Source organism: Trichomycterus rosablanca, chromosome 23, assembly GCF_030014385.1.
Source record: "Trichomycterus rosablanca isolate fTriRos1 chromosome 23, fTriRos1.hap1, whole genome shotgun sequence".
In the NCBI taxonomy this organism is placed as follows: Eukaryota; Metazoa; Chordata; class Actinopteri; order Siluriformes; family Trichomycteridae; genus Trichomycterus; species Trichomycterus rosablanca.
The window spans coordinates 2,114,411-2,139,334 of NC_086010.1; the positions used below are offsets into that span (position 1 = coordinate 2,114,411).

General features: G+C 40.9%; 1 protein-coding gene across 3 annotated transcripts; it reads right to left on the reverse strand.

The window, feature by feature from the left end:
• Positions 1-13,698: 13,698 nt before the first annotated feature.
• LOC134301323 (putative transmembrane protein ZNF593OS) lies at positions 13,699-20,291 on the reverse strand. Of its 3 annotated transcripts, none has more exons than XM_062985981.1 (3): positions 20,243-20,291; positions 16,024-16,111; positions 13,699-14,466 (listed from the first exon to the last, which is right to left on the reverse strand). In XM_062985981.1, exons 2-3 carry the CDS (start codon positions 16,072-16,074, stop codon positions 14,320-14,322), a joined length of 198 nt encoding a protein of 65 aa, XP_062842051.1. In that variant the 5' UTR covers positions 16,075-16,111; positions 20,243-20,291; the 3' UTR covers positions 13,699-14,319. The 3 variants fall into 3 exon arrangements, with proteins under 3 accessions (XP_062842051.1, XP_062842052.1, XP_062842054.1); XM_062985982.1 differs by having other exon boundaries at positions 20,239-20,286; XM_062985984.1 differs by lacking the exon at positions 20,243-20,291 and adding an exon at positions 16,862-16,924.
• Positions 20,292-24,924: the final 4,633 nt, after the last annotated feature.

Consider the following 24,924-nt stretch of genomic DNA (forward strand, 5'->3'; position numbering starts at 1 on the left):
CTTCTCTCCTTCTGAAGGCCTTGCGAAGTGGACGTTGAGAAAGCGCAGCGCCTTAAAGTCCAGTCAAACTCTGGAGCTCTGGAGATCTTCAGGTCCGGAGGTCTTCAGTGTTGTGGTGTCTGGTCCATCTGTGAACTCTAGATCCAAAATTGTCGATCAGAGGTCCTTCATGTTCTCCATCTGTTTAGAAAATGCCGGGTCGGCCAGCAGAAGCCCTGGTCACTGTGTGGACTGCAGAACCAAACAGTCACAGTCCTGAACCCTCGGCTCGGTCGCTCCCCTCCGTCACGGCCGAGGAGCTCAGCATCGGTTACCTGGAAACAGGTGTGGGTTACAGCATGAATATTTAAGCCGCTCCTTTTGAAAGGGGAACTGCTATTGTTAGCCGGATGCAGAAGAGCGCGGGGCGCAACCCAAACCCTCCGTCACTGAACTTCAGGAAAACGCAGCAAATCGTGGATTTAATCAGAAGCTTGTGGTGAAAAATGGACCAATTATTTATAAATATTTATAATAAAGGATTTAATTCTATAGTATTTACTGTCTGCAAACTGCAAGGAGGTTGGTACACCAATTCTGTACCTAAACCATATGGCCAAAAGTATGTGAACACCTCTAATTATTAAGGAAAAACCTTTTTGGTGGCATTGTGCACAAAGCCAGGTCCATAAAGACATGGTTTGATGAGTAAGGTATGAACTTCAAGGCCTTCCCGCCACACTCACTGCTAACAAGTGCATTAAATCACTAATGTATTTTTAGAGGGGAGTTTGGGAAAGGCTTTTTGTGCCATTGTGCAAGCCAGGACCATAAAGACAAAACCCAGAACCCAACCTTACTGATCAGCTTTAAGATAAATTCCTGACCTCAGGAATGTTTTTTGACTGAATGGGCACAAATTCCTGTAGACATTGTCCAAAATACATACAGTATATAAAAATCTAATAATTCCACGTTTAAAAACAATAGATATTTGTTGATATTTAGAGTTATAAAGCTCAGGAACACCATGCAAAATGCCAGCTGTTGACTGGATTGGTGTACAGCATTCCACCTCTGGACCCTAGAGCAGGTAAAACACAAACACACACGACTCTTTGGAGAGATGCATCCTGCTTTAACATAGCAGCTTAACAGATGAGAACATTAATCTGTCACAAAGTTTGGTGGATGATGGACAGTCTGGGCTGTTTTTGATGGTTTGGGCCGGACATCGTTCAGGTTTTGGTTTCATCTTAGTAAGGACAAAGAAAATTCTTCACTTTGTTTAGTCAGAAGAACTTAAATTTTTTGACCTCAACCCCATTCGACTCCTTTGGTATGAGATGGAACACTGACTGTGAGCCAGGCTTTACTGTCAAACATCAGTGCCCCTGATTTATATCCAGGCTATAAATAAGCACATAGTCCAAACTCATTTGGGATGTGATCTTCAGATGCTCCACATTTCTGGTCGTGTTGTGTAGGTGTTGCTCTTTTATAACTGTAGTCAGTGTGGTCAGTCCAAATCACCTGGTGTTAAAGTTTATCCAACAAATGATCGTGCGGTTTGTTTCTGAGCAACCTGATCCTGAATAGCAGATTAGCGACGATGGGAACGGGTGTCATAAAAAATGCAAGAGCCACGAGGATTTGTTTACCTCCGCTAGCCAAACCTGTACATATACACTGATGTGAAAAAGTATTTGCCCCCTTTCTGTTTTTTTCTACTTTTGCGTATTTGTCATAATTAATTGTTTCCAATTTAGTATCCAACACAAACTGGCCCAGACTTGATTACTGCAGCCCTGTTGAATACAAAAATCAAATTAATTTGAAGTAGCTAAAATGGTCTCAAAGCAAATGGTTACGAAGCCATTCCTAAGGCTCTAGGACTCCAGTGAACTACAGTGAGAGCTGTTAACTACGAGTAGGAACAACAACTGTGAATCTTTTTAACAAAAATGGATCAGTAACTCATCCAGCTGGACATCTAAGGAGCTGCAGAGTAAAATCCACCATTAGAAAAAGGGTGGGCTGCAAAGTGGTCACCCTTACTAACCAAAAAATAACATGGAAATGTGTCCTACAATTGCCAAAAACACCTTAATGGTCACCAAATCTGTGGGAATAATGTCAAAAGTGCAACTTTTTCAGATGACCTGGTGCTGTTATATCTGGCGTAAAGCTCACACAGCATTCCACGATCTAAAAATCATACCAACATGATGGCGTAGGGATGCTTTGCTACGTCTGCTCTTTACCTAAATATCCTAAAGCAGGGTTTGTCCATGATCCACGATTTGTACCACAACCCGGGCAACACATACAATGCAATCAAAATGAACCACAAAAATTAATATAAATGATGGCAAGCTGGTCCCACTGTGGTTTACAACATATAAAGTAAAGCCTCCACATGGGGGCATATGTGTACAAGTTTATTTTGTATGCATGTGCCTGTTAAAATGTATTTCATTATAATATCTGCTCACCTGTCTGTGATTTTAAGCCTAAGCACAATCAGTTTATGCAACAAGACGACTATCTAAGGTAAAAGAGCGATGTATAATTAACATTAAAGAGTGGTCTAAGTCCAGACTTAATCTCCACTGAGATCATGTGGCAGGCCCTCAGTATGCACAGCTACAGGTAATTATGAGGGGGCAAATACATTTTACAAGGCCTGTATGGAAGGCTAGTTCACGTCTTATACACTCCTCGTTTTTGGCTGATTTCTGATCATGCTTTAAGCTCCAGCTGATTGAGACCCGTGTTAACCTTCAATTTGTGAACACGCTGTTCAGATGTAATTGCTGCCAGGTTTGGACGGACCGAGCGGGCAGTCATGCATCCCTCTTCTGATAGTGTGTGGTGCGTGATCCGGGGTGTTGAGTTTCACGCCTGCATTATTCAGAAGCCTTATTCGGTTTTGGGAATGTGACCCCATGAATCTTATATCCGACATCCACCAATCAAACATGCCTTTAGAGTCCCGGTGATGGGTCCGGGGTGTGGTACTGCACTGCGCCAAGTGATTCTGGGGATGCTGGACCCACTGCGACCCTGATCAAGATTTTTTTTTAAAAAGGAAATAAAATTAATATGGGTTCCAATCAGTCAGAAAGTTGCACACAAACTATACATTTGTGTACTATATTTTATAAACTACGTGTATTCTTTTTACACAAACTATATTTTTTTCAATAATTTTCAATAATATAATAAATTTCAATAATTTCCTTCGGGATAAATAAAGTATCTATCTATCTATCTATCTATCTATCTATCTATCTATCTATCTATCTATCTATCTATCTATCTATCTATCACTTTGGAGAAACACATAATTACTAGATATTTAATAAATATAAAGAAAATTGGTGGAATCATGCATAAATCACATAAAGAGCAAGTTTAATCTGCACATTTCTTGTCATTAGCAGCATTAAAATCTAGAATAGAATTTATTTTTGTGCGATTTTGAAATTGAATCAATTGTTTGACTCATTAAAGTGGCTTATTGTGCAGAAATAACATCTGAAAACATTCGAGACATTTTTCTACAATAGAAAGTAAACACTGATAGGAAAGTTCTTTCCAAAGCTGCTGCATCAGTTCCTACATGAGCTGGACTGGTAGCTAGCTTTGCTTCCACCCTTCAGTCCAGTTCATCCCAAAACCAGCTCGATGGACCTCTGGGAAGACCTTGAGGCCATTCCAAGAAGTGAATGGGTCTACATGGACATCTAAGCAATTGAGGGTTGAGGCCTTGCTCAGGGGCCCAACAGTGGCAACCTGGTGGTGAACGGGGTTGAACCAGCCCCATTCTAATTGAGCTAATCCAGTTCCTTAACATCTAAACTACCACTGCCATGTTGTCTGAAGATAGAAAGCACCACAAGATGGAGACAGAGAACCGAACATGGTAAAATGATCAGTACACGATGTTCCTAAGGTTCCTACCCCTTCAACCAGAACACACGTGTATGCCATGTGCGTGTACTAGTGCACGTGTGTGTGTGTGTGTGTGTGTGTGTGTGTGTGTGTGTGTGTGTGTGTGTGTACGTGCGGGTGGGTGTGTCCACGTCCATGTCCTTCAGATGTACGTGTTCCCAGTTCCACACATGCGCTCCTCTGTGGTGGAACACATGAGTAGAATTGCGCAGGAACGGAGCTACAGACGGATCGAATCAATAAATCAATTAATCACGATCATGAATCACTAAATTTCACTCGTAAATTTGTGTTTAAGTTATTATGAATAATAAAGTGAATGTTAGAGGACTGATGGAAAGAGGTCTGAGCTATCTAAACGATTGTAAATAGTCGATTAATAGGATGTGCATACAGTAATATGCAACTTCTTTCTTTCTATAATGCAAATAATACACAAATAAGGAAGAATTATGCAAATAAGTAAAAAGGTGGATGTTTTGGGTCAGCGCAGACATCTCAAGCTTCTATAGCTCTGCTAATAGTCGGTCAGTTTCGTACACAGACAATAATCGGCTTGTCTGGAAGAGGGAGGGCCGTAAGGATTCTTTATAACTGCTGCAATTCTGACCTCTGCTGGCTAATCGATGGCACTTGCACAATGTCGGTGAGTCGGTGTAGATCGGTGCATGACGCTGTGCGCGATACGGATCTCCATATGAACCCACCTCGTGCAGGTGAAAAGAAGTGGTCAGTACTGCACACATTTAGGAGCACGAAAAAATTAAGAGCATGTCTCATATACAGTATGTGCGTGTTTTGTTTACTAAAGTTCTGGTACAATTAGCGGCATTTAGTTTTGTGTCTTGTTACTGGAAGAGGTTTCTAGTTTATTTAGTTTATTTGTTTATTTCAGGAACTGGGTTACACGTGTTGGACTGGTAGCTTGCTGGGCTTTCAACCTTCAGTCCAGTTCATCCCAAGCTATATCGTCCACAGCTATTTACACTTGTTATTGAAAATAATGCAAGCAATTTTGGTTAACAGAACATTGCTTGGGGGTCCAATAGTGCCAGCTTGGTAGTGGTGGGGTTTGAATGTGGCTTGAACATTGTGAAATCAATATCTGATGTCTAATAATATCCAGTTAGTTATGTTTACATTTATTTACTGTTTTCTTACAGAATGAACAAATTATTCCTCCATTTATTTTCTCCGGAGTCTGATCTCCACTCATTCGTAACCTTACACAACCTCCAGAACCATCCCTTACATAACCACTTTCGCTAGCTGACACTGATGCTCAGCGCCCTGCTGTGCGATGGCTGCGTGGCCCGCCAAAACCTTTCGTGACCGTTATGATGGATGTACAGTATATGTATACATGCAGTACATGCAGAAGGCCTCATTGACTGCACAAAATGTCCTTTCCCAAAATATCCAGCCTTACAAACACTCAGAGAGACATAAATAATGTTAAACATAAATCAATAATTTAGTATTACTTGTTCTGGAGGTCCAAGGAGGTGGTCTTGTCTAGTGCTGTGTGCTCATTTAATTATGCTCTGGTTCCTGCTGCCTTCAGGACATATTATACAGTATTTTTTAAATCATTTATTTACATTTATAGAATTTAGCTTTTATCCACAGCGACTTACACTTGTAACTAAAACAGTACAAGCAATTTAGGCCCAATAGTGGCAACTTGGCAGTGGTGGAGCTCGAACCAAAGACCGTCTGATCACTAGTCCAGTACCACTTGATCATTAGTTTAAGCAAACGCTGTGAAACCTTGTGGGTTTTTAGTTTTTTTTTGTGGTTCTATCATCTTTTTATCAATGGAAGCGATTTTGATCTTTCTAACCAATGGTCCTTAATAATGCACAAAACCATAACCATATTAAACACCCCCATTACAAATACACATTTACAGTACACCAACTAATTCTGAGCACTGACAGGTGAAGTGAATAACACTGATTATCTCTTCATCACAGCACCTGTTAGTGGGGGGGGATATATTAGGCAGCGAGTGAACATTTTATTCTCAAAGTTGATGTTAGAAGCAGGAAAAATGGACCAAATTGTGACGGCTAGACGACTGGGTCAGAGCATTTCAAAAACTGCAGCTCTTGTGGGGTGTGTCCTGGTCTGCAGTGGTCAGAATCTATCAAAAGTGCTCCAAGGAAGGAACAGTGGTAAACCGGCGACAGGGTCATGGGCGGCCAAGGCTCATTAATGCACGTTGGGAGTGAAGGCTGCTGAAAAAGTTAATGCTGGTTCTGATAGAAAGGTGTCAGAATACATTGAGCATTACAGTTTGTTGCGTATGGGGCTGCAAAAGGGGGACCAACACAATGTTAGGAAGGTGGTCATAATGTGATTACTTTAGCATTTAGTGGAGGTTGCGTTTAGCAGTTTTTTTTTTAGCAGTTTAAGGTTCGTAGTTCTTGCTTAAGGGCCCAACAGTGACGTGAACCAGGGACCTTCTGATTACTAGTCTAGTATCGTAACCACTGAGCTACCCCTGCACACAAATGTCTCTCAATTATATTCCAACAATACAAAGCCAAAAGACGTACGATGAAAGGAACTCAATAAAAAATTTGTGTGTGTACTAGAGTAAGGGAATGTTTACTAAGGAAGCTCTTCTGTTTTTTAAGTTGTGTAACATTTGCTTTCAACAGGCACTTGTTTTGTTTTCCAGATTATTAATATTCTTCTCTTTTTGTGTGCAGAAGTGTCATCTCTCTTTAACTAGATGTCTAGGTGTGGTTGCTTGAGGTAAACCTGTATTTCTGGCAGCTACTCAAATGACTATTGCTGCTATTAGGATGATTATTATGTGTCATGACTGTTAAATTTAACAGCCTTGTGACAAGTGTGAAGGGATCATGGATACCAGCACTCGTGTTTAGTCTTGTACTGTAGAGCTTCCAACAGCTCTTGGATTGTATCCTACCCTTTGGGTAAAAGCGTCTGCCAAACGAATTCTCAAGAGCTGTTTGTAGAGACTGAAACGAACCTGATGGTACAACTGAAGACTTTGATGTACCGGAGCTAATGGAGTCAAGCAAGCTCCATAATAAACACCTTAAAGCTCAACCGAACCCGAGCTTTTTTTGCATGGTAGTCCATGTTGATGTAAAGCTCACCAATGGTCCAGCAGCTTCTAATTCAGGCCAGAGGTATTTCTGTAGATTCTTTAATAAAATCTGACCATTTGGACACATTGAATTGAAGAATAAGGTACGAGGGATCTTCAAAAAGTTTCCTCACTTTTATATTTTGGTTGGAAACTGAGACTGAGAGGCGCTTATAGTCCGGATTTAGCTCCATCTGATTTCCACCTTTTTGGACGCTCAAAGAAGCTTTAAGGGGAAGAAGATTTTCATGTGATGATGATGTGAAAGCAGCGATGCATCAGTGGCTACGAGCTCAACCAAAAACATTTTTTGCTGATGGCATTAAAAAGTTGGTACGTCGCTGGAAAAATGCATCAGAAGGCGACTGTAGAAAAGTGATGGAGTTTGTTTTTGAAATTATATATATATATTATGCATTTTCTCCCCTTGTGTGTCCAATTGCCCGATTGCATCATGCTTCCTCTCCAGTAATGCAGACCCCCGCTCCAATTTGAGGAGAATGAAGCTAACCCACGCCCCCTCTGACACGTGGGCAGCAGCCGTATGCATTTTGTCACCTACACTAGACGAGATCAGTTGCGGATCAGCACTGTGTACGGAGAGACACACCCTGATCAACGCACTCCTTCCCCGCCCCTGTGCAGGCGCCATCAATCAGCCAGCAGAGAGTCCCTATCCGGCTTAATACCCCACCCCTATATGAACAGGCCAATCGTTGTTCATGTGGCCCCTCAGCCCAGCCGGCAGGCAGAGCTGAGACTCGATACGATGTATTTGAGATCCTAGCTCTGATATTCCAGCTTGTGTTTTACCTCTGTGCCACCTAAGCGGCCTTGTTTTTGAAATTCTTAATACATTTTTGAAGAACTCCTGTAACAATCACCATGTTGTTAAAGGAAAATGAGATTAATGAGAGAAATTACTTGCTGAAGGGCCTAACAGTGACTGCATGGTAGATCCAAGGTAGATCAGTAGAGCTTTAACCACCGAAACAACCTGCAGTGGGACGTTGACCTACAAAGCTAGTGAGACATACTGAGCTGTTTACCACACTTTGTCATAAAGAACATAAAAGCTATTCTTTGAAAATGAAATAAACATAAAAAGGTTAAGCATGTGTGTGACAGGTTCTACATAAACTCCTATTACAACCTTTCCAACACACACACACACACACACACACACACACACGTCCCTGGAAGAATTGCTGGCGATTTCACCTCGGCCAGAATCGTAAACATTATTGGCTCCAGCGCTGGACTGACGACAAGACTATTTTATACATTGTCACATCATTAAAATACAACACAAACGTACACACAGTTGTTCCTGGAGCTTTAGTCCAGCTGTTTCTTTTGGTATTTGGTATGTTCTGGGTATTTAACGTGAGTATTAAATGTCAAACCTTGAAAATAATCAGTGTAAACACCAACACATCATACAGCATTGCATAAGAGAAATCTATAAATCACAGGGCTGCATTTCTTCCCCGTGAACTGTGATATTTATATTCCGATATGTATTTTGATATAGAGGATTACAGGCAGGTTTGGGTGACCCCACTGCTGTCAGGTCTAATGATATAAATCACACCGCAACGTCCATAGTAGCTTAGCCATCGGACACAGTCAGGTGTACGTGGAAATTTTAGAAATGGATTTCTTTGTTGTTATTGTTGCTAAAAATGGATGATGAAGAAGTGTTGCCATCCACACACCTCCATGTACCAACTGCTCCACAAACCCCCCTGTTATTAGGTGCTGTCTTTCAGAATGAAGATTTTAGCAAATTATATATAAACATAAGTGTGTATAGTACTAGAATTCTCACTCACTCACTCACTTTGGGGGGGGGGGCTGGGGGTTGGTGTTGCTGGAGCCTATCCCAGCTTATCAATGGGCACAAAGCACACAGTAATACCCTGGACGGGGTACCAGTCCATCGCAGGGCACCCCACCGCCCCACCTAATGATCAAACCCAGGACCTTCTTGCCGTGAGGCGACAGTGCTACCCACCTAGCCACCATGCCGCCTGTACTGGAATTCTTTACTTTGCAAATCCAAGCTTGTTTGCGCTGGACTCAGAGAACACGGTCAGTCAAGAGCCGAGAAGATTGGGATCCAACAGTGGCTGCTTGGCAGAGCTGTTAATCGAACCCTCAACCTTTCCCGTTACAAACCAGCATCTCAGCTTAACAAGCAGCCAAAACTATCTGACCGTCCTCTTACTACTGTTGTGGTCATCTCACGTTGCGTGTACACTGATCCATTTGCCGAATTTGGGTAGCGCTGTTGGCTCACAGCAAGAAGGTCCTGGGTTTGATTCCCAGTTGAAGCAGTCCTGGGCCTTTCTGTGAAGAGATTTTGCCCTGTGATGGCCTGGATACCTGTCCGGGTGCCTCCTACATTTCAACCAGTGAATCGGGACCCTGGATAAGATAAACCGGTGGTAAAACAGACAATGAATAAATAAAGCTACCAAACATAGAGGGTTAGGGCTCATACCCGTGCCTACCAAAACACTTGAAGCATCAGGTCTTTTAGAACCAGCGCTGATGTAATGTAAAGTATCACTACAACTTTATTATCAATAAAATACTACAGAACTCGGATATCTTCCATTCTTCCCGTTCCTCCAACATCCTAATATAAACAGAGCTGCATCAGTTACTAACTGATAATAAATTACGTTAGCGTCTTCATTTATTGGACCGCATTCTCAAGACACTGCAAGATGGAGACACATTGGTCCCCAGTGTCAAACCTTCGACAAGAACAGTTAGACAAAAGAACCGAGCCTTTCTGACCACTGAACACTGACCTCAGCAGAACGTATGTTATTAGCGCCTTCCTGTGGGAGATCACAACCCCAGCATGCCACCCCAGCCGTGTGGTATGTTTAGAAGATCATATTGCTGACAGCTGTCCCAAAAATCTGGCTACAACCAGGTTCACCAACAATACTCCCCCACAAAAGACTTTTTTATTTAACTAGTTTATTAATTTAAGCATTATGGAAGGTTGAAGAGAGTCCATCACCTTCATACCAGCCGACTAACAGACCTGTTGACTAAAAACAACATAAAAAAAAGTACAAACACGCAACAATTATAGAGCCTTGATTGTGTCTTTTAGGTTGTGTTCCTGCTTGACAGCTTTGGTTATATTAAAACGAACCCTGAAGCGATTACTCTGTTAGTGCGGCTCATTGAAGTAAGTGTGAACGCTTCCAAGCGCACCTGATAAGTGTACAAGACCGCCTGAGTGGGGGCGTCTCGGTCCATTTTTAAAGCATTCTGCTCCCACAATACAAATCAAAGACATCTAACGAACCAAACACTGGATGTGATGCCACAAGAATCTAAATGTCCAGAACTCACTATTGACTTTATCACAGACTGGACTGAATAATGTAGAACTCACTCACTCATTTTGTTAACCGCTTATCCAATTAGGGTCACAGGGGGGTGCTGGAGCTTATCCCAGCTTTTCAACGGGCGCAAGGCACACAATAACACCCTGGACGGGGCGCCAGTCCATCACAGGACAGACACACATACACACACCCATTCACCTATAGGGCAATTCAGTGTCTCCAATTAACCTGACCACATGTTTTTGGACTGTGGGAGGAAACCGGAGCTCCCGGAAAAAAACCCCACGCAGACACGGGGAGAACATGCACAGAAACTTCGCACAGAAAGGACCCAGACCACCTCACCTGTGGATCAAACCCTGGACCTTCTTGCTGTGAGACGACAGTGCTACCCACCGAGCCGCCCACGAAGAACTCCAGTTGTTTTTTCCTTCTTTTCAACATGTTATATTTATAAATGTTTATTGGTTTGATTGTAAATCAAACACTAAGCAAACCAGGACAAACGTGTAACGATGCATCGTTTTCTCGTTTGATTCAGTAGATGTGTTTAGTAGATAAACTCAGCACACGTGCTCAGATGTGCTTCTGATCTCTTCATGATTTATAGCAAGTCATAAAAACTGTTGTTCCAGTAAAATCTTCCACATGCTTAAACATTTTAACCCTAATAACTCTTGACAGACAATTAAACCGAGACGTAACAACATGCTCAGAATGCGTTTTGTTTACCGCACCCATCGGTGTGCGCCGCTCCGGGCCGCTGCGAACTCGCTTGACTCCGTAAGAAAAACACACGAGCTTTCATAACCAAGAACTGATTGTACACGTCCAAACGCTGTTTTTAACTTTTTATCTTTTTATACCTTCGCTGAACATAAACACAATGACGTTTATGTTCACTCTATATTAAAATAACTCTCATATATTTTAATATACAGTGGTGCAATGGGTAGCGCTGTCGCCTCACTGCATTAAAGGGTCCCACCCAGGGTCCTTTCTGTGTGGTTTGCATGTTCTCCCATCTGGTGCTCTAGTTTCCTCCCACAGGCTCAAAGACATGCAGTCAGGCCAACTGAAGCTACTAGAAATTGCTATAAGCGTGTGTGTGTGTGTGTGTGTGTGTGTGTGTGTGTGTGTGTGTTGAACTAGGGGTTGTTTCCTGCCTTTCGTCCAATGAATCAGACCCACCATGACCCTGACCAGGATAAAGCGGTGGTAAAATAGACAATGAATAACAGAATGAATGAATATATACAAGGTCTGGTCCCGAAACAACAAGAAGGCACTATACAGACTACTAGTCATCTAATGTCCAGTGTTTGAGAAACCTTAATCTATATAATGCACACAAAACAACCAATTCAAAGCACAAAAAGGAGAAGAGATGTAATTTTATAGACACCTGGTGTAGCAATGGTGTATTATTAACTTATTATGATCTTATTCACCCCTCAGTTACACTCCACGCTAAACTACAGTCCACTTTCTACAGGACGTCAGAATATCTCACTTACTGTATGTAAGTCATGTGACCCTAATAAACTGAAAATAGTTTTTAGTTTTTTATTTATTGCTGAGAGATTTTTCTTCCGTGACGCCGGCGTGATCCCTTCCCTTTGTCTCCATGGCTCAGAAACCGGCCGCTTCCTGACGCATCACTGAACCGACCAATAGGAGCGCAGCTTTTCTAGCTCTCGTGTCCAGAACTCGCTTTTCAAGCCAGTGTGTTTTTTTACCAAATCGACCAGTCATGTGTAAATATGAGAGAGATGCACATGTGAACCAGCATGATCCTGTCCAGTCACATCTGCCTTCAACTAATGGGAATTTAGCAGGGTGGGGCAGTGTGACATCAGAGCGCCCAGTACCGTGGCATGTTGTGCCTGGAGCAAGGCGGATATTAGGAGGACGAGGTGATCCCATGCAGATGTCCATTTTGAGGCTTCATCTCTGCTTCCTGTAGGACGGCAGACTAAAGGATTATGGGATTTAATATTAATTCTGCAGTCACGAACCTAATGGCTCAACAGACCTCAGCACAGACTAACAGGACAAACTTTAATATCCGCTGAATTTCCAGGCCAGACTCTCACGCTTCATTTTTTAACCCCATGTGCCTATCAGACCCTGGAAACACACAACCACAACCCTGTCAGAAATACACTATATGGGTATGTGGACACCCATCCTAATAATTACATTTAGTAGTTTCAGCTACATCTATTGTTGAAAGATGCATAAAATGATATAAGATCTCGACATTGATTATAATTTTAATTGCTTTGGCACTTCAATGCTTACAGAAGAAGCTCAATCTGTAAACTCAACCACTTCCGGTTTAGCACGGATAGAAAACGTCTGTGGGCATCTGGTTGCAGAACAGGAAGTCATTTTGCTGAGCCAGATTTTATAACAGTACATCAGTTCTGTACAGCTACAGTTCCTTGTTCAGTCTAGTATCTAGTACCAAGCGTGTTTTGTGAGAACATCTATAAAACATCTATTTTATCAGTATTTATGCGTCTGCAGCAAACGTTGGACCCTGAAGCTTTCACTGTTCATCAGAGCACTGTGAGCTTCTTCCTTATCAGTTCATCAAACTAGGTGAGAAACTGCGTCTACAAAGCCACGCTATTGTAGCACCAACAGAATGAGGCCTGGCATCATCTTGTTAAAATAACCATGGACTTACCATGAAAGGACATCACCCTGATGAAAGCATGCGTCTCTCTAAAAGCCCAATTTACGCCTTCACGTCAATGGTACCATCACACATATGCAGGTCATCTGAGCTGTGTGTTTGATACAAAGAACTCGATGTCCATTTTTCCAGTAAACATAGACTGAAACATGGACTCATTTGACCACAGCACACATTTCCACTGACATTCGGTCTACTGGAGACGAGTTGAACCAGAGACCTTCATAGTACTGATGTCTGGTATTTCTTGAGGCAGCGGTAGATTGTGTTCACTGACAACGGTTTTCTGCTTTGGTTTCAGTGACCTCCAAGCCTGCATTACTATATTTATCACATTAGCATGATGCTTTCTCACACAATGCCATCTGAGGGCTTGAAGGTCAGGTACATTTAACAGTGGTTGCCAACTATGCAACTATACAAACTGAGATTTGTCGGATTCCTTGAATCTTTTAACAATATTAAGTGCAGTAGATGGTGAAGGACCTAAATTATGTGCAATCATGCATCATAAATGTTTTTTTTTTTAGCTGTGTGCTTGTTTAAACACCCACGACTTAAAAAAAAAATCATCACAGCTTTATTTTAAATTCCAACATTCATGAAAAAGTGACACCATCACATATCAGGTTGTTTAAAACCTACACACACACACACACAGATTAGAAATTACATCAAATCTTAACCATTATAGATTCATTTACAGACACGAAACCACAACGTAAACAGAAAACAAAGTTAGTTACATTTCATTTCTAAATTTTTACATGTGACAAACAAAACTAACACCAAACAGACCTTATATTAGTCTCATATAGTTTGTTCTTGTTTCTCTGGCTCAGCGATTCCTCGTGTGCAGCATTAAAATCTTTCTTTCGCATTACAGTCACTAGTTGCATAACGTTGAGCACAGTTTGATTCATTTTAAACATCTATGTTTATAACACTTTTCTGAGGTAGTGATTGTGCAAACGCCAAGCAGCCATCAAATTAAACTCGTCCCGTCAGGACCCTAACACGCCCACAATATCTATTCTCAAGCTTATTGTAATCTAGCTAGTGTAAAGTGTTGGACAAGGTCTTCAATCGCTTAGACATTCCAGAATTCCACTCCGATTCGACTATCATCGACCCTCCGAGATTCAATCACCCGTGCGGTACAAGGTATATACACATATTCAGGACGCCGGGCCACGCTGCACCTTCTCGGTCATCTGTTTAGCGCTGTAGTAGGACAGACTGAGGCCCATGATGGCCAGCATCATGGCGATCTGGTTGAGGGAGCGATCCTGCGGCTGGGCCTGCACCTCGCCGGCGACCTGCCTCTGCAAAACCCACAGAAATTAAAGTAGGTGGGTCAGGCTGATGGGATCTGTTTCAAGTGACTGTATGACAGAAAGCAGTTGATGAAAAATTAAAAAAAATTTTCTGCATTTAGCAGATGCTTTAATCCAAAGCAACTCACAGTACTGTCACTAAACAATCCAAGCTATTGAAGGTTAAGGGTCTTGCTCAAGGGCCCAACAGTGGCAACCTGGCTGTGGTGAGGCTTGAACCGGCAACCTTCTGATTACTAATCTAGTACCTTAACCACTAAGCTACAACTGGGTTTTAACACCATGTTTAACACATATGTGTCATTTAACGACAGGACAGGTTTTATGTTTCTGTCTGCATATTTTATCTTATATTTATATTTTAAGGCCTATTATATTATATCCTTTTGTCTGGATGAATAATGCTATGTGGGACTTCTTTTTTTATACAGAGCAGCATCTAAGTCCATGTTAATGTAAAGCTCACTTGACTGTGGACACTGTGTTCCTGGAGCCTCTTATTCGTAGCAGACCTGTTTTTGAACCATTTTCTTTCAAATCATGTCCAATTCCCTGTTGCACTCACTAGCATTTACATTTTTGGCATGAGCCACATAGCATTAAATATTAAATTACAGTCTAAGCAATTGTGAGTTAAGGGCCTTGCTCAAGGGCCCAACAGTGGCAACCTGGTGGGGTTTGAACCAGCAACCTTTTGCTTACTAGTCCAGTACCTTAACCACAAGGCTACAACTAGCCACATCCCATCCTATGCAAAAGACTCGGTCGAGAAGGGGATGCCACTTGTGTTTACTGTCGAAAGGTGGATTCTTTAAAACAATACACTATGCTCTGTATATTCAGCATCATCATCATCTTTACAGGAAAGGACTAGTGCATTAAACCACTGAACCACCCAAACACTCTGGATTACAACTGACCATCATGATGTGGTGCTTTAAATAGTTAGGAAGAAACCAGTTAGTCAATTATAATCACTAATACAGAAGTACAAGGCCGTGCTAGAGCTTACACCTCCAAATCAATCATTCAAGTTACTGTATGTATCATTTATCTTGGTAAATTGTCAGAAAAACTGAAATTTACTTAAAAAAAAGACTCAAATTTGTTTGATAAACTGGCTCTTCTGGTGTGTATTTCATTTATCCAGTCACAGAAAAGGGACAGTTGTATAAATCACTGTATAAATGAGAACGTTTGACTTCATTGCACACGCATGATTTGACGTAGGCTGTATGAATCAGACAGGCCCAGACTGTGCCGCTCGTTTGCACTTTAACAAAAGCCAAAATGGCATCAAATCAGGCAGAAAAGTGAAGTTAATATGTAATGACAGGGTGTCAACACTAATAAGCTTTAACGAGTTCTCACCAAGTTCTAATAACTCTGCCAGATTAAAGCAGGGGTTTAAAAACAAGACCAAGAACCGTAAACTGTTTTAAAATTAATATGATTGCACACACACTCTTTATCATCAATATATAAATAAAAGACATTTTAACTTCAATCATATTATGTTATAGGTGAGACGTGCAAGTCACCTACCTGCAGGAGACGGAAGTATCCAGGAGTCAGGCGTCCCAGCCTAATGATCATCGTGTCTGTAGGTTTAATCTGTAGAGCTGAAATAAACCTGCGAAAAAAAAACAAGGCATCCAGTGAGTCTTAAAAACCTGAACCATCATCATATTTTATCCAATTACGCACTGCAAGCACGAGTACCTGACCTGCAAAAAACTTGAACGTTTTATTCTGTGAAACCACCAGTAGAACCAGTTTACTAAACATCAACACGCCCAGAACATTAAAGGACTCTTAAAACTGATCGACAGAGAAAGGGAACAAATGTATTGACTGTATCGAGCTGTTCCTGGTCTTGGACTCCTGCAGAGCGGAAGATCTGTGCAAATGCATGGCGCTGTGCTGTATGTGGTCTCGGTTTGGGCGTGACCCAAACTGGCCCTCGCCCACCATACTAAATATAAAGAGCAAGTTGTGTTATGTAAGAACATAAGCGCAGAGATCTGGATCAGACCAGATGTGGAAACACCACGGGTAACTGTACATGGCCGACGTATTTATATTCTTCTATTTTTCTTTTTTTTAACAAGAAAGCTGCTTTATTATGGTCACGATGGGTCAGGGCACCACTCAGGAACACACACCATCACCAGAAATCAAATCTTTCAATCATTCATTCACTGACTGTGTACTTCTAGTGTCCGTGTCCACTCGAAACCCAGAAGAAACCCACATGGGTGCATTTGTTATGGACATAAGTGACCAGAAAAAAATGCATCACCTTGCTGCTGCATTGTTGTACCACATATTTAAAATATCGACCAATCAAAAAACAGCAAAGAAATAGCAGATGTATAGATACCTGTATATGAACCTCAACAACCAAAAGAATAGGAAGGGGGGTAACTATCTGATACAGAAACTCCAAAAGCCGAAGGCTCAAAGCTGGTTATGAATTAGGGGTAGTAAAAGTGGACCTTAATTATAAATGGACACAAAGGGCGCTGCAAATGTGTTGGAAACTCTGTGATGTAACACAGGAAAACGGGGCAGGACGGGCGGGGAAACGACCGCATTACATATCCAGTGTTCCCAACCTTGGCTCAGTCAGAAGCAAAACAATCCAGCCAACGTCGTTAAAGTTTCCCCGAGACGGCAAAATCGATCCAGAACTGTAGCGTCATGACAGAAAAGCAGACGTGTAAGTAAAGTCAGTCCTCAGAGTCCGAGAGAACCGAGGAAGCTCTGTGCACAACTTCAAGCTTTTATGAAACCCAGTCCCAGCCAATCAGATGCAGGACTCACACCCTCTCAGCATTATACACCCACCCACCAAATGTCAAAACGCATCATGTACTCGGTGTTCGCCAAAGTGAAACACGGTACATACTGTTCAACTGCGGTTTTAATGGAGGAATTGTATTAACAAATGTGCAAGACACTGTATGGACAAAATGTGTGTGTTTCAGACACAACAGTTGCTAACAGCTGTAATAAATCAATAATCTAAAGGAAATCATACGCTTCCAACTTGCTTGGTTCAAAGTCTCCAGTGTCCTGCACAGATCCCTGACCTCAGTCCCACTGTACAGCTCTGGAATGAACTGGAACATCAACTGAGGCTTTTTTTTCTTCAAAGTCTAGTGAGAAGCCTTCTCAGAAGAATGGCTCTTCTTCTAGCTGAAAAGATCTCACAGAGGTCACTCCGTTTTCTATTTTAATGGTTCGTTTTTAAAATGGGACGTCCAACAAGCTCAGAGTCAGGCGTCCAAATACTTTTGGCCATTTAGTGTGTCTTTGTTTGTCTCTTTGTTGTCAGACTGAAGCAGGATCATGTTTTTAATCAGAACTGAGTTTCTGCCTCCATAGTTGAGGGTTAAATCCATATTTTCAGCAGGAGGGGGTCCACGTTTCATTTTACATTGAAAGCCAAGACCCTCCCTCAGTTCTCACATTCCTCCCTTGTACCCTCCCCTGTACCCTCCTTCGTTCCCGAGGCATGCTCGCTGGTACTGCCACGATTTACTCCGCTGACCGTTTCTTACAGGCTGCCTGTGCATCTGGGTGCTGTGATGTTTAAACACTCACCCGGCTTAAAAGTATTCAGTCCAGAAATCAGAACTGTCAAATAATTAAAGGTGTGTCCATCTGATACCACCAGTGTTCATTCACTGTCCGTTTTACCATCGTTTCATCCTGGTCAGGGTTGCAGTGGGTCTGATTCATTGGGCAAAAGGCAGGAAACAAATCAATTTAAGAGCTCCTGTTGACCTGAATGCATGTCTTAGTTCTGTGGGAGGAAACCCACACGGACCCAGGGAAAACATGCAAACTACACAGAAATCTTCTTATCTTATCTTAGGGAACTGTGAGTGAGCAAACAATCATTTCCAGGACAGATTTTTCTCACCCAGTTTACAACAAGCTTTATCAGTGTGGGGTTTTGACCATAAATACACATCCACTGTGTGTGTGTGTGTGTGTGTGTGTGTGTGTGTGTGTGTGTGTAGTTTTTAGCCAAAGCCATAAATATTCAACAATTTTCAAGTATTTAAAAGTTGTCAGTTGTCCGCTAATGTGAACAGAACCTCCACCGATGTGTGTAATATTATTTTAACGGGAAACTAAAAATTACACCAAACTAGGTTTGACTGAAACAAATAAAACCTTAAACACTAGACTAAAACTATCGTAAGACTAGAAGTTTTACACACCTGAACACAAAAATGAAAAGTATCTGTGATTTTTATAATTTTAAAACATTATATAACATAATAGTTCATTCTGATGGTTTTATTTGGCTGCATTATTGGATTATTGCATTGTCTGATGTTTATTTCATGCATTTCCTTTTTGTCCCTTGTGCCTCTGCCTCTCTTTTTTGTTACACGTCAGGTTAAACAGCAGGTTAAATAAAAAAGTAAAATTTAAACCCAATACAACCCAGAACTCGCAATTTTGTTTGTACACACTGTACCGCTAAATCCAAACAGAATAAATAAACACACTTACGTTTCTGTTTCTTGGTGTCGCATTAACCGTTCTCAGTTTTAATACTTACATACTATATTTTTTAATTATTTGAAATCAAAATCCAATATTATACATCAGTCCATACGCTATGCACTAAAATCTCATATCAGATTGTGTTTTGTGCTGAAAAGTTTGTCTTGGGTTTTCTTTTAACAAGTTCACTTATTATCTATAAGCCTCCATTCACATACATAAACTAGAACATTGAGTACTTTTACTTGAGACTCATCCAACCCCCATGGTCAAGTCCCCATAGGAGACGCTCCCAACCCCCAGAGTTAAGTCAACCATCAACCAATACAATGGGAATTTGTAAATGTGTGTGTGAGGAGGGGAGTCTTTTTCATTGTATACATTAATCCTCACATTTTTAACACAACATATAGAAATTACAGTCAGCACACTATTATTCCACTTAAACCTTATAAGGTAATTAACTGTAAAACAAAACTTTATTCTTATCCTGAAACATATAGTGGTTACAAATAAAGAAATATTCGAGGTTATTTAAATGAGATTCAAAATTAATAACACTTTAATTCACTAAATTTCGCAATACAAAATCAGTTTAGTTTTGTTTATTGCTTTCTTTATTAATACAAAGTCATAGATTTAAATTGGTCTGGTGTAATCCTAATATATCTTATAAATATAAATATACAGGATTTTTCCTAACATTAACCTTACATTCATTTATTTTGCATAATTTAAGGGACTTCTTAATATGACTTACAAGTCTAATTTGGGTATTTTGGCATCACCTAAACATTTTGGACGCACTGTGGTTAGATAATTACTGCACTTATCAGCACTTTTACCCAATATATATATATTGGAATTATTTTGAGCCCAAAATTGCAAATGCAATGACACATTAAATGCCACAAATGCATGCACACAGTTGTGACTTTGCATGAAAACACTCCAGAAAGCAAATTTTCAGTGTTGCATAACACCAAAACATGCGCAAAAATGAACAGACATGCGCTGATAAGGATTTACACTGATAAAGTTATAAAGAAAAATATTATAAAGACATTTTATTTGATCATTTCCAAACTTTGCGGACTTTTAATGCTTTTAAAGCAGATAATCAGGCAATACAGGAGTAGAACTGCATGAATGAATGAGTGAAAAGCAAACCGGAGACTGACTGGCGCAAAGCGGTTTTAGCACAAAAGAAGGTTTTGAAAGTTTGCGGCTTACCTACCAGTGGACGCTGCAGGACCAGACAGGACAGAGGTGTAAATGTGTGTAAATGTGCGGATAGGGGGTTGAACGCACACAATGCTCTGTAGTTTGTCTATATAGGATTCCCCCACTACCGCCCATATGCACACAGGGGGCGGAGCTACAAAATACCTGCATACCTAATGAGAAGGTGTGAGGAACACAAAATATACTGTATAATTATAGACTATATAACTCACTTTGATTATTATTTTTATTTGATTTGATATAATTATAATTCTGTATAAGTATTCATGAATATTTAATCTTAATAAACAATGTCAGTTTGTATAGATAATTTTGCACTGGTGAGGTTTACACAACTAACTAACTAACCACACAACCAGTTGCACTGGTTTACATTAAACTGCTTAAACGATTGCAAAAAGCTGCACATATCTGGAAAAACTCAGTCTCATTAGATTGAATAAACTGGAAAAACACTCAGCAGTGCTGGCTTGTTGTTATAAACACTCCCTCAGTTAAAAAAGAGAGAATGACTTGTTTACCTAGTAACCATCAGTAGTGATTATAAAAATCTGTACTTTATGGTACATTTGTATGTGTTTTTTTGACACAAAAATTTTCCTTTCTACGACTGACTGAGAATTCACATATATTTGATTGAACAAGCATGATTGGGATAAAGTGTCCCCCCACGCTTTATCCCAAACATTAATCAAATTTCCTTCTTTAATAAAATAAATAATTAGGTTTACAAAACCCTACATCAGTTGTGCATAAATTGACTGACCATTTCTATGTCACTGTTCATTTGTCAGGTCTTCTGTTATTTTCTGTTTAACTGCTATGAACTCCTCACCTACCCAACCACTAGTGCAGGTGCCCCAACCAGACAGCAGCCCCTTTTACCTGCTGGCCCTCAGGCACAGCCAATTGTGCCTGTTGGACACCCTGCCATGTTGATAGCACCGCCTTGAATTCAACCTTGAGAGCTTGTGATCTCAGCGGTGTTAAAGCAGTAGATACCAGTGGGCAACCCACAATGTACTATTACAATTGAGACTACAGAAAGAACAAAAACAATTGTGCTGATAAAGTATATATTTTCAGTTCATAGTGACATATAACCAAATAATAGGTTCTTGAATTAATATTTATGTCTTTGGTCATATTTTCAGAAAGCTGACTGATATGTCATACATGTTCTTCAAATGCGTATGTAAACTTTGGATTTCAGCTACTAGTATATGCATGGCTGTGGGAACACAGTGTGTCCTTGTCCAAGAAGCTTCACTTGGCATCGGCAATCTCGTCAAGTCAGAGGTTACTGGGTCTGTAAACCAGTTGTATCTTCAATAGCTTTATCTTAAACTGTAACGTTATGTAAAGTGTGATAGCTGAAAGTGACACCACAAACCACCCCACCGTGCCCATGACTTTCATGTCATAAATAAATGCACATTAAGAATAGCTGGGAAGGCACAGAGATTTATACACTGTTGCTGTTCTTTTTTTAACCACCTTGCTATATTTTCCCGGAGGGGGTCCAGAGCCTGGTTGCATAACCGATCCCTATATATATACTCCGTGTGTAGAGTGTAAACAGAGTCGTACTGTGTGAAAGGACACGGCCCGTCAAATGTCTTGTCAGCGCTCATACTGTCAAACTTACACAGGACTAATCTATGTTTATTTATTTACTCAATTTAATACATTTATTTCCTGGCTGAGTTTTGGCCACCCCTGTATTTAACAATGTACGACCTCTTTTTGCCCACATAACATTACTAAGTCTCTGCTATAATGCTTAATAAAAACACATTCAAAAGCAAGAGATCTGAGAGCGACTCCTCAGTTCAGAATCTCATCACATCCCTAAAGCGAGTAGGATCTCTCTTGTGAACCTCTGTGGATTAACACAAAGCTTATCACCAGGGTTTAAGTCAGTGGACTGAAATCGTCGTGGTTGATTCTGTGCTTATCAGTTTTCTAAAAAAAAATATTTATACCTATGTTTTGGATCACTGTCCTGCTAAAATATCCATTCATGACCCAGTTTTTGTCAGACCAAGCCAGTACCTCAGAGTCTAATTTTGAATTTGGAAACTTGGTGACTGTAAAATACTACTAATGCCCAACAATGATCCTTGGAGCCGTCCTCCTCCTCACTGTGCACTAAACAAACTAGCTTAATCTTCCATGTTTATTACAGCTTTGGTTGTTTTAAACTTTGTATTAAACATGCCTAGCTGTAGTTTAAAATCTTTGCCTGAATTCTAAGGGTTACACACCTTTGTTTATAAGAATTCCTACAGATGTCAATAATGTGATTTGCATGGTTTTAATATATGCTAGATGGACAAAAGTATCTCAGCACCCCTTCTGACTTTTTAATTGACGTGTTTCAGCCACATTAAATGCTAGCAGGTGTAATAAACCAGTTATATAAAGGAAATTATTTGCTTCAAACTGTTTAGGGAAGACCCCTGCTTGTTCCAGCATGACTGTGCCCCTGTGCACAAAGCAAACTCTATAAAGACATTTAAGGGACCTCCAGTGTCCTGCACAGAGCCCTGACCTCAGCCCCACTCAACAGCTCTGGAATGAACTGGAACACTATCATCTTTGCCCAGCCATACAAATGCTGTTCTGACTGAATGGGATGGGATGAAATATGATGTCCAACAAGTGCACGGTCATATATTTAGGGTTAGATTAACAATATGACGATTTATACCACATATTAAAAAACACTGCAACACCAGCATTCCAATGGTGAGTAAAAGTGCATTTGCTCAAATTAAAAGAGTTAAAAGGTCAGTGGTAAGGTCAGGACAAGAATTTCCTTTTAAGCCTAAAAAACATGCCAGAGAGGTGACACGAAATACCTAAGAGACCTGGCGAGTACATGCAAGAGAGGGGAAAGAAGTGCAAGTGGTCCGTGTCACCCCTTTTAATTATTGAGATTTGGTGTTTCAACCACTTCTATTGCTGTATGCTTCCAGCTATGTGGCGACACTTTGCAAAACATCCCAGGGCTTGTTGTCTAACTTTAAAGCCTTTAAAAACTTTAAGGTACGGGCGGCTTCATTAAAAATGGACATGAAGGCAAACAGCTAACTATAAACGATATTATTAATATAACCCTCTTTGGATTCAAACAATAACTTGGCTTTTCATTTGGCATCTCCTAAACGCACACGTTTTTTTAATTACAGAATGGGTGCCAGTTCCCACTGACACACTCCAAAATCTGTACAAGATGCAAGAGGTGGTCATCATATGAGGTGGTGCATATGGTTTGGACTTGGATGTCCGATATAGTGCTCAGTTGTCCACATACAATGCGTGATTAGATGCTTGCCGTTCGTGTTGCTTTATTAATGTTTTATTAATGTTTTCATCAGTAAAGTGTTCTTTTATAAAGTCTGAACAGTAAACACATGCACTCTGCTGGTCAGTGCTGGTCTATACCGGTGATATTGAAGGCTTTTTCACCTGTGGAATATTTAGAGTTGTGCTGCTCTCTAGTGGTGCAACCAAAAAGCATCAAACTACCCGACTACCAATCAAAAAGTTCAATAAAAGAAATGCAAGTATAAACGAAGCGAAACTTTAACACCAGTTTGTGAAAACTTTGTGGTGGGGATGTCAGGAAATCAGGTATATATTCTGCAGGGAGAGTTGCTGAGTTTTAAATTTGTGATGTGGGTTTAAAACCTGGATGTAAAATTTAACCCCCCCCCCAAACTTCATGACTAGTTGTGCCATATTTAGCAGGAGCTGCAACCAAATTTGATCTGCATTTAACCCATTTTTTTCCCAATCTCACTCACTGTCTTAACCGCTTATCCAATCAGGGTCGCGCTTAGGGTGCTGGAGCCTATCCCAGCTTTTCAATGGGCGCAAGGCACACAGTAACACCCAGGACGGTGCGCCAGTCCATCACAGGGCATCCAACCCAATCTAGTCATTTTACATTCCCTGATTGTAATCACTCCACTTGCTGCACCACCCCTGCCCTGACCAAGGATATGCCAGAGAGCCGTGACTATCCAGCAGAGCTCGCATTTGCAGCAGCGAACCTGGTTGACCTCTTTCTCTCAGACAGCCAATTGTGCCTGTTTGGACACTCAGCCAGGTCCATAGCACAGCTCAGGTTTGAACTCAAAAACTCAAGATCTCACCAGGTAGTCCATTAAGTCTCACTGAAACAAGCAGGCTGTTCTCTAGACAGAGCAGATGCTCCAAAATATGGATGTACCCCCTTAGTATTAATGGTGCCTTTACGAATGTGCAAGTTATCCATGCTATTGGCACCAACATGCCCTGTACAGATGCAGGACTTTTAACTTTGCATCCTTCTGAACATGACATCTATTATTTCTAAAAAATGTTCACTTCCCTCCACTTTGCATCAGTTATTCTCAGATTAGTTCAACCCCAGCAGTGGTGTTTCTGGATGATGTTGATAAAGGATTTTATTTTTTCCCCCAATGGTCCCAACTTGCATGTGTAGATGCTGTGATGAACTGTTTACTGACTAAGATTTTATCAAGTATCCACAAACCCATGCAGCTCTGCTCAGTACAGAACTATGTTGTTTTTCTAATGCTCTGCTGTCTGAGGGAACAGTGGTCCTGACAATGGGCTATAGATTGTAAAATCCCTACAATTCCTTTATGGACAAATTACAGG

Excerpts from the sequence above, each read along its gene's own strand:
- LOC134301323 (XM_062985981.1), bottom strand. The coding sequence starts at position 16,074 with ATGATCATTAGGCTGGGACGCCTGACTCCTGGATACTTCCGTCTCCTG. Across the intron at positions 14,467-16,023 it reads GATACTTCCGTCTCCTGCAG|AGGCAGGTCGCCGGCGAGGT; the intron begins GTAGGTGACTTG and ends TGGGTTTTGCAG.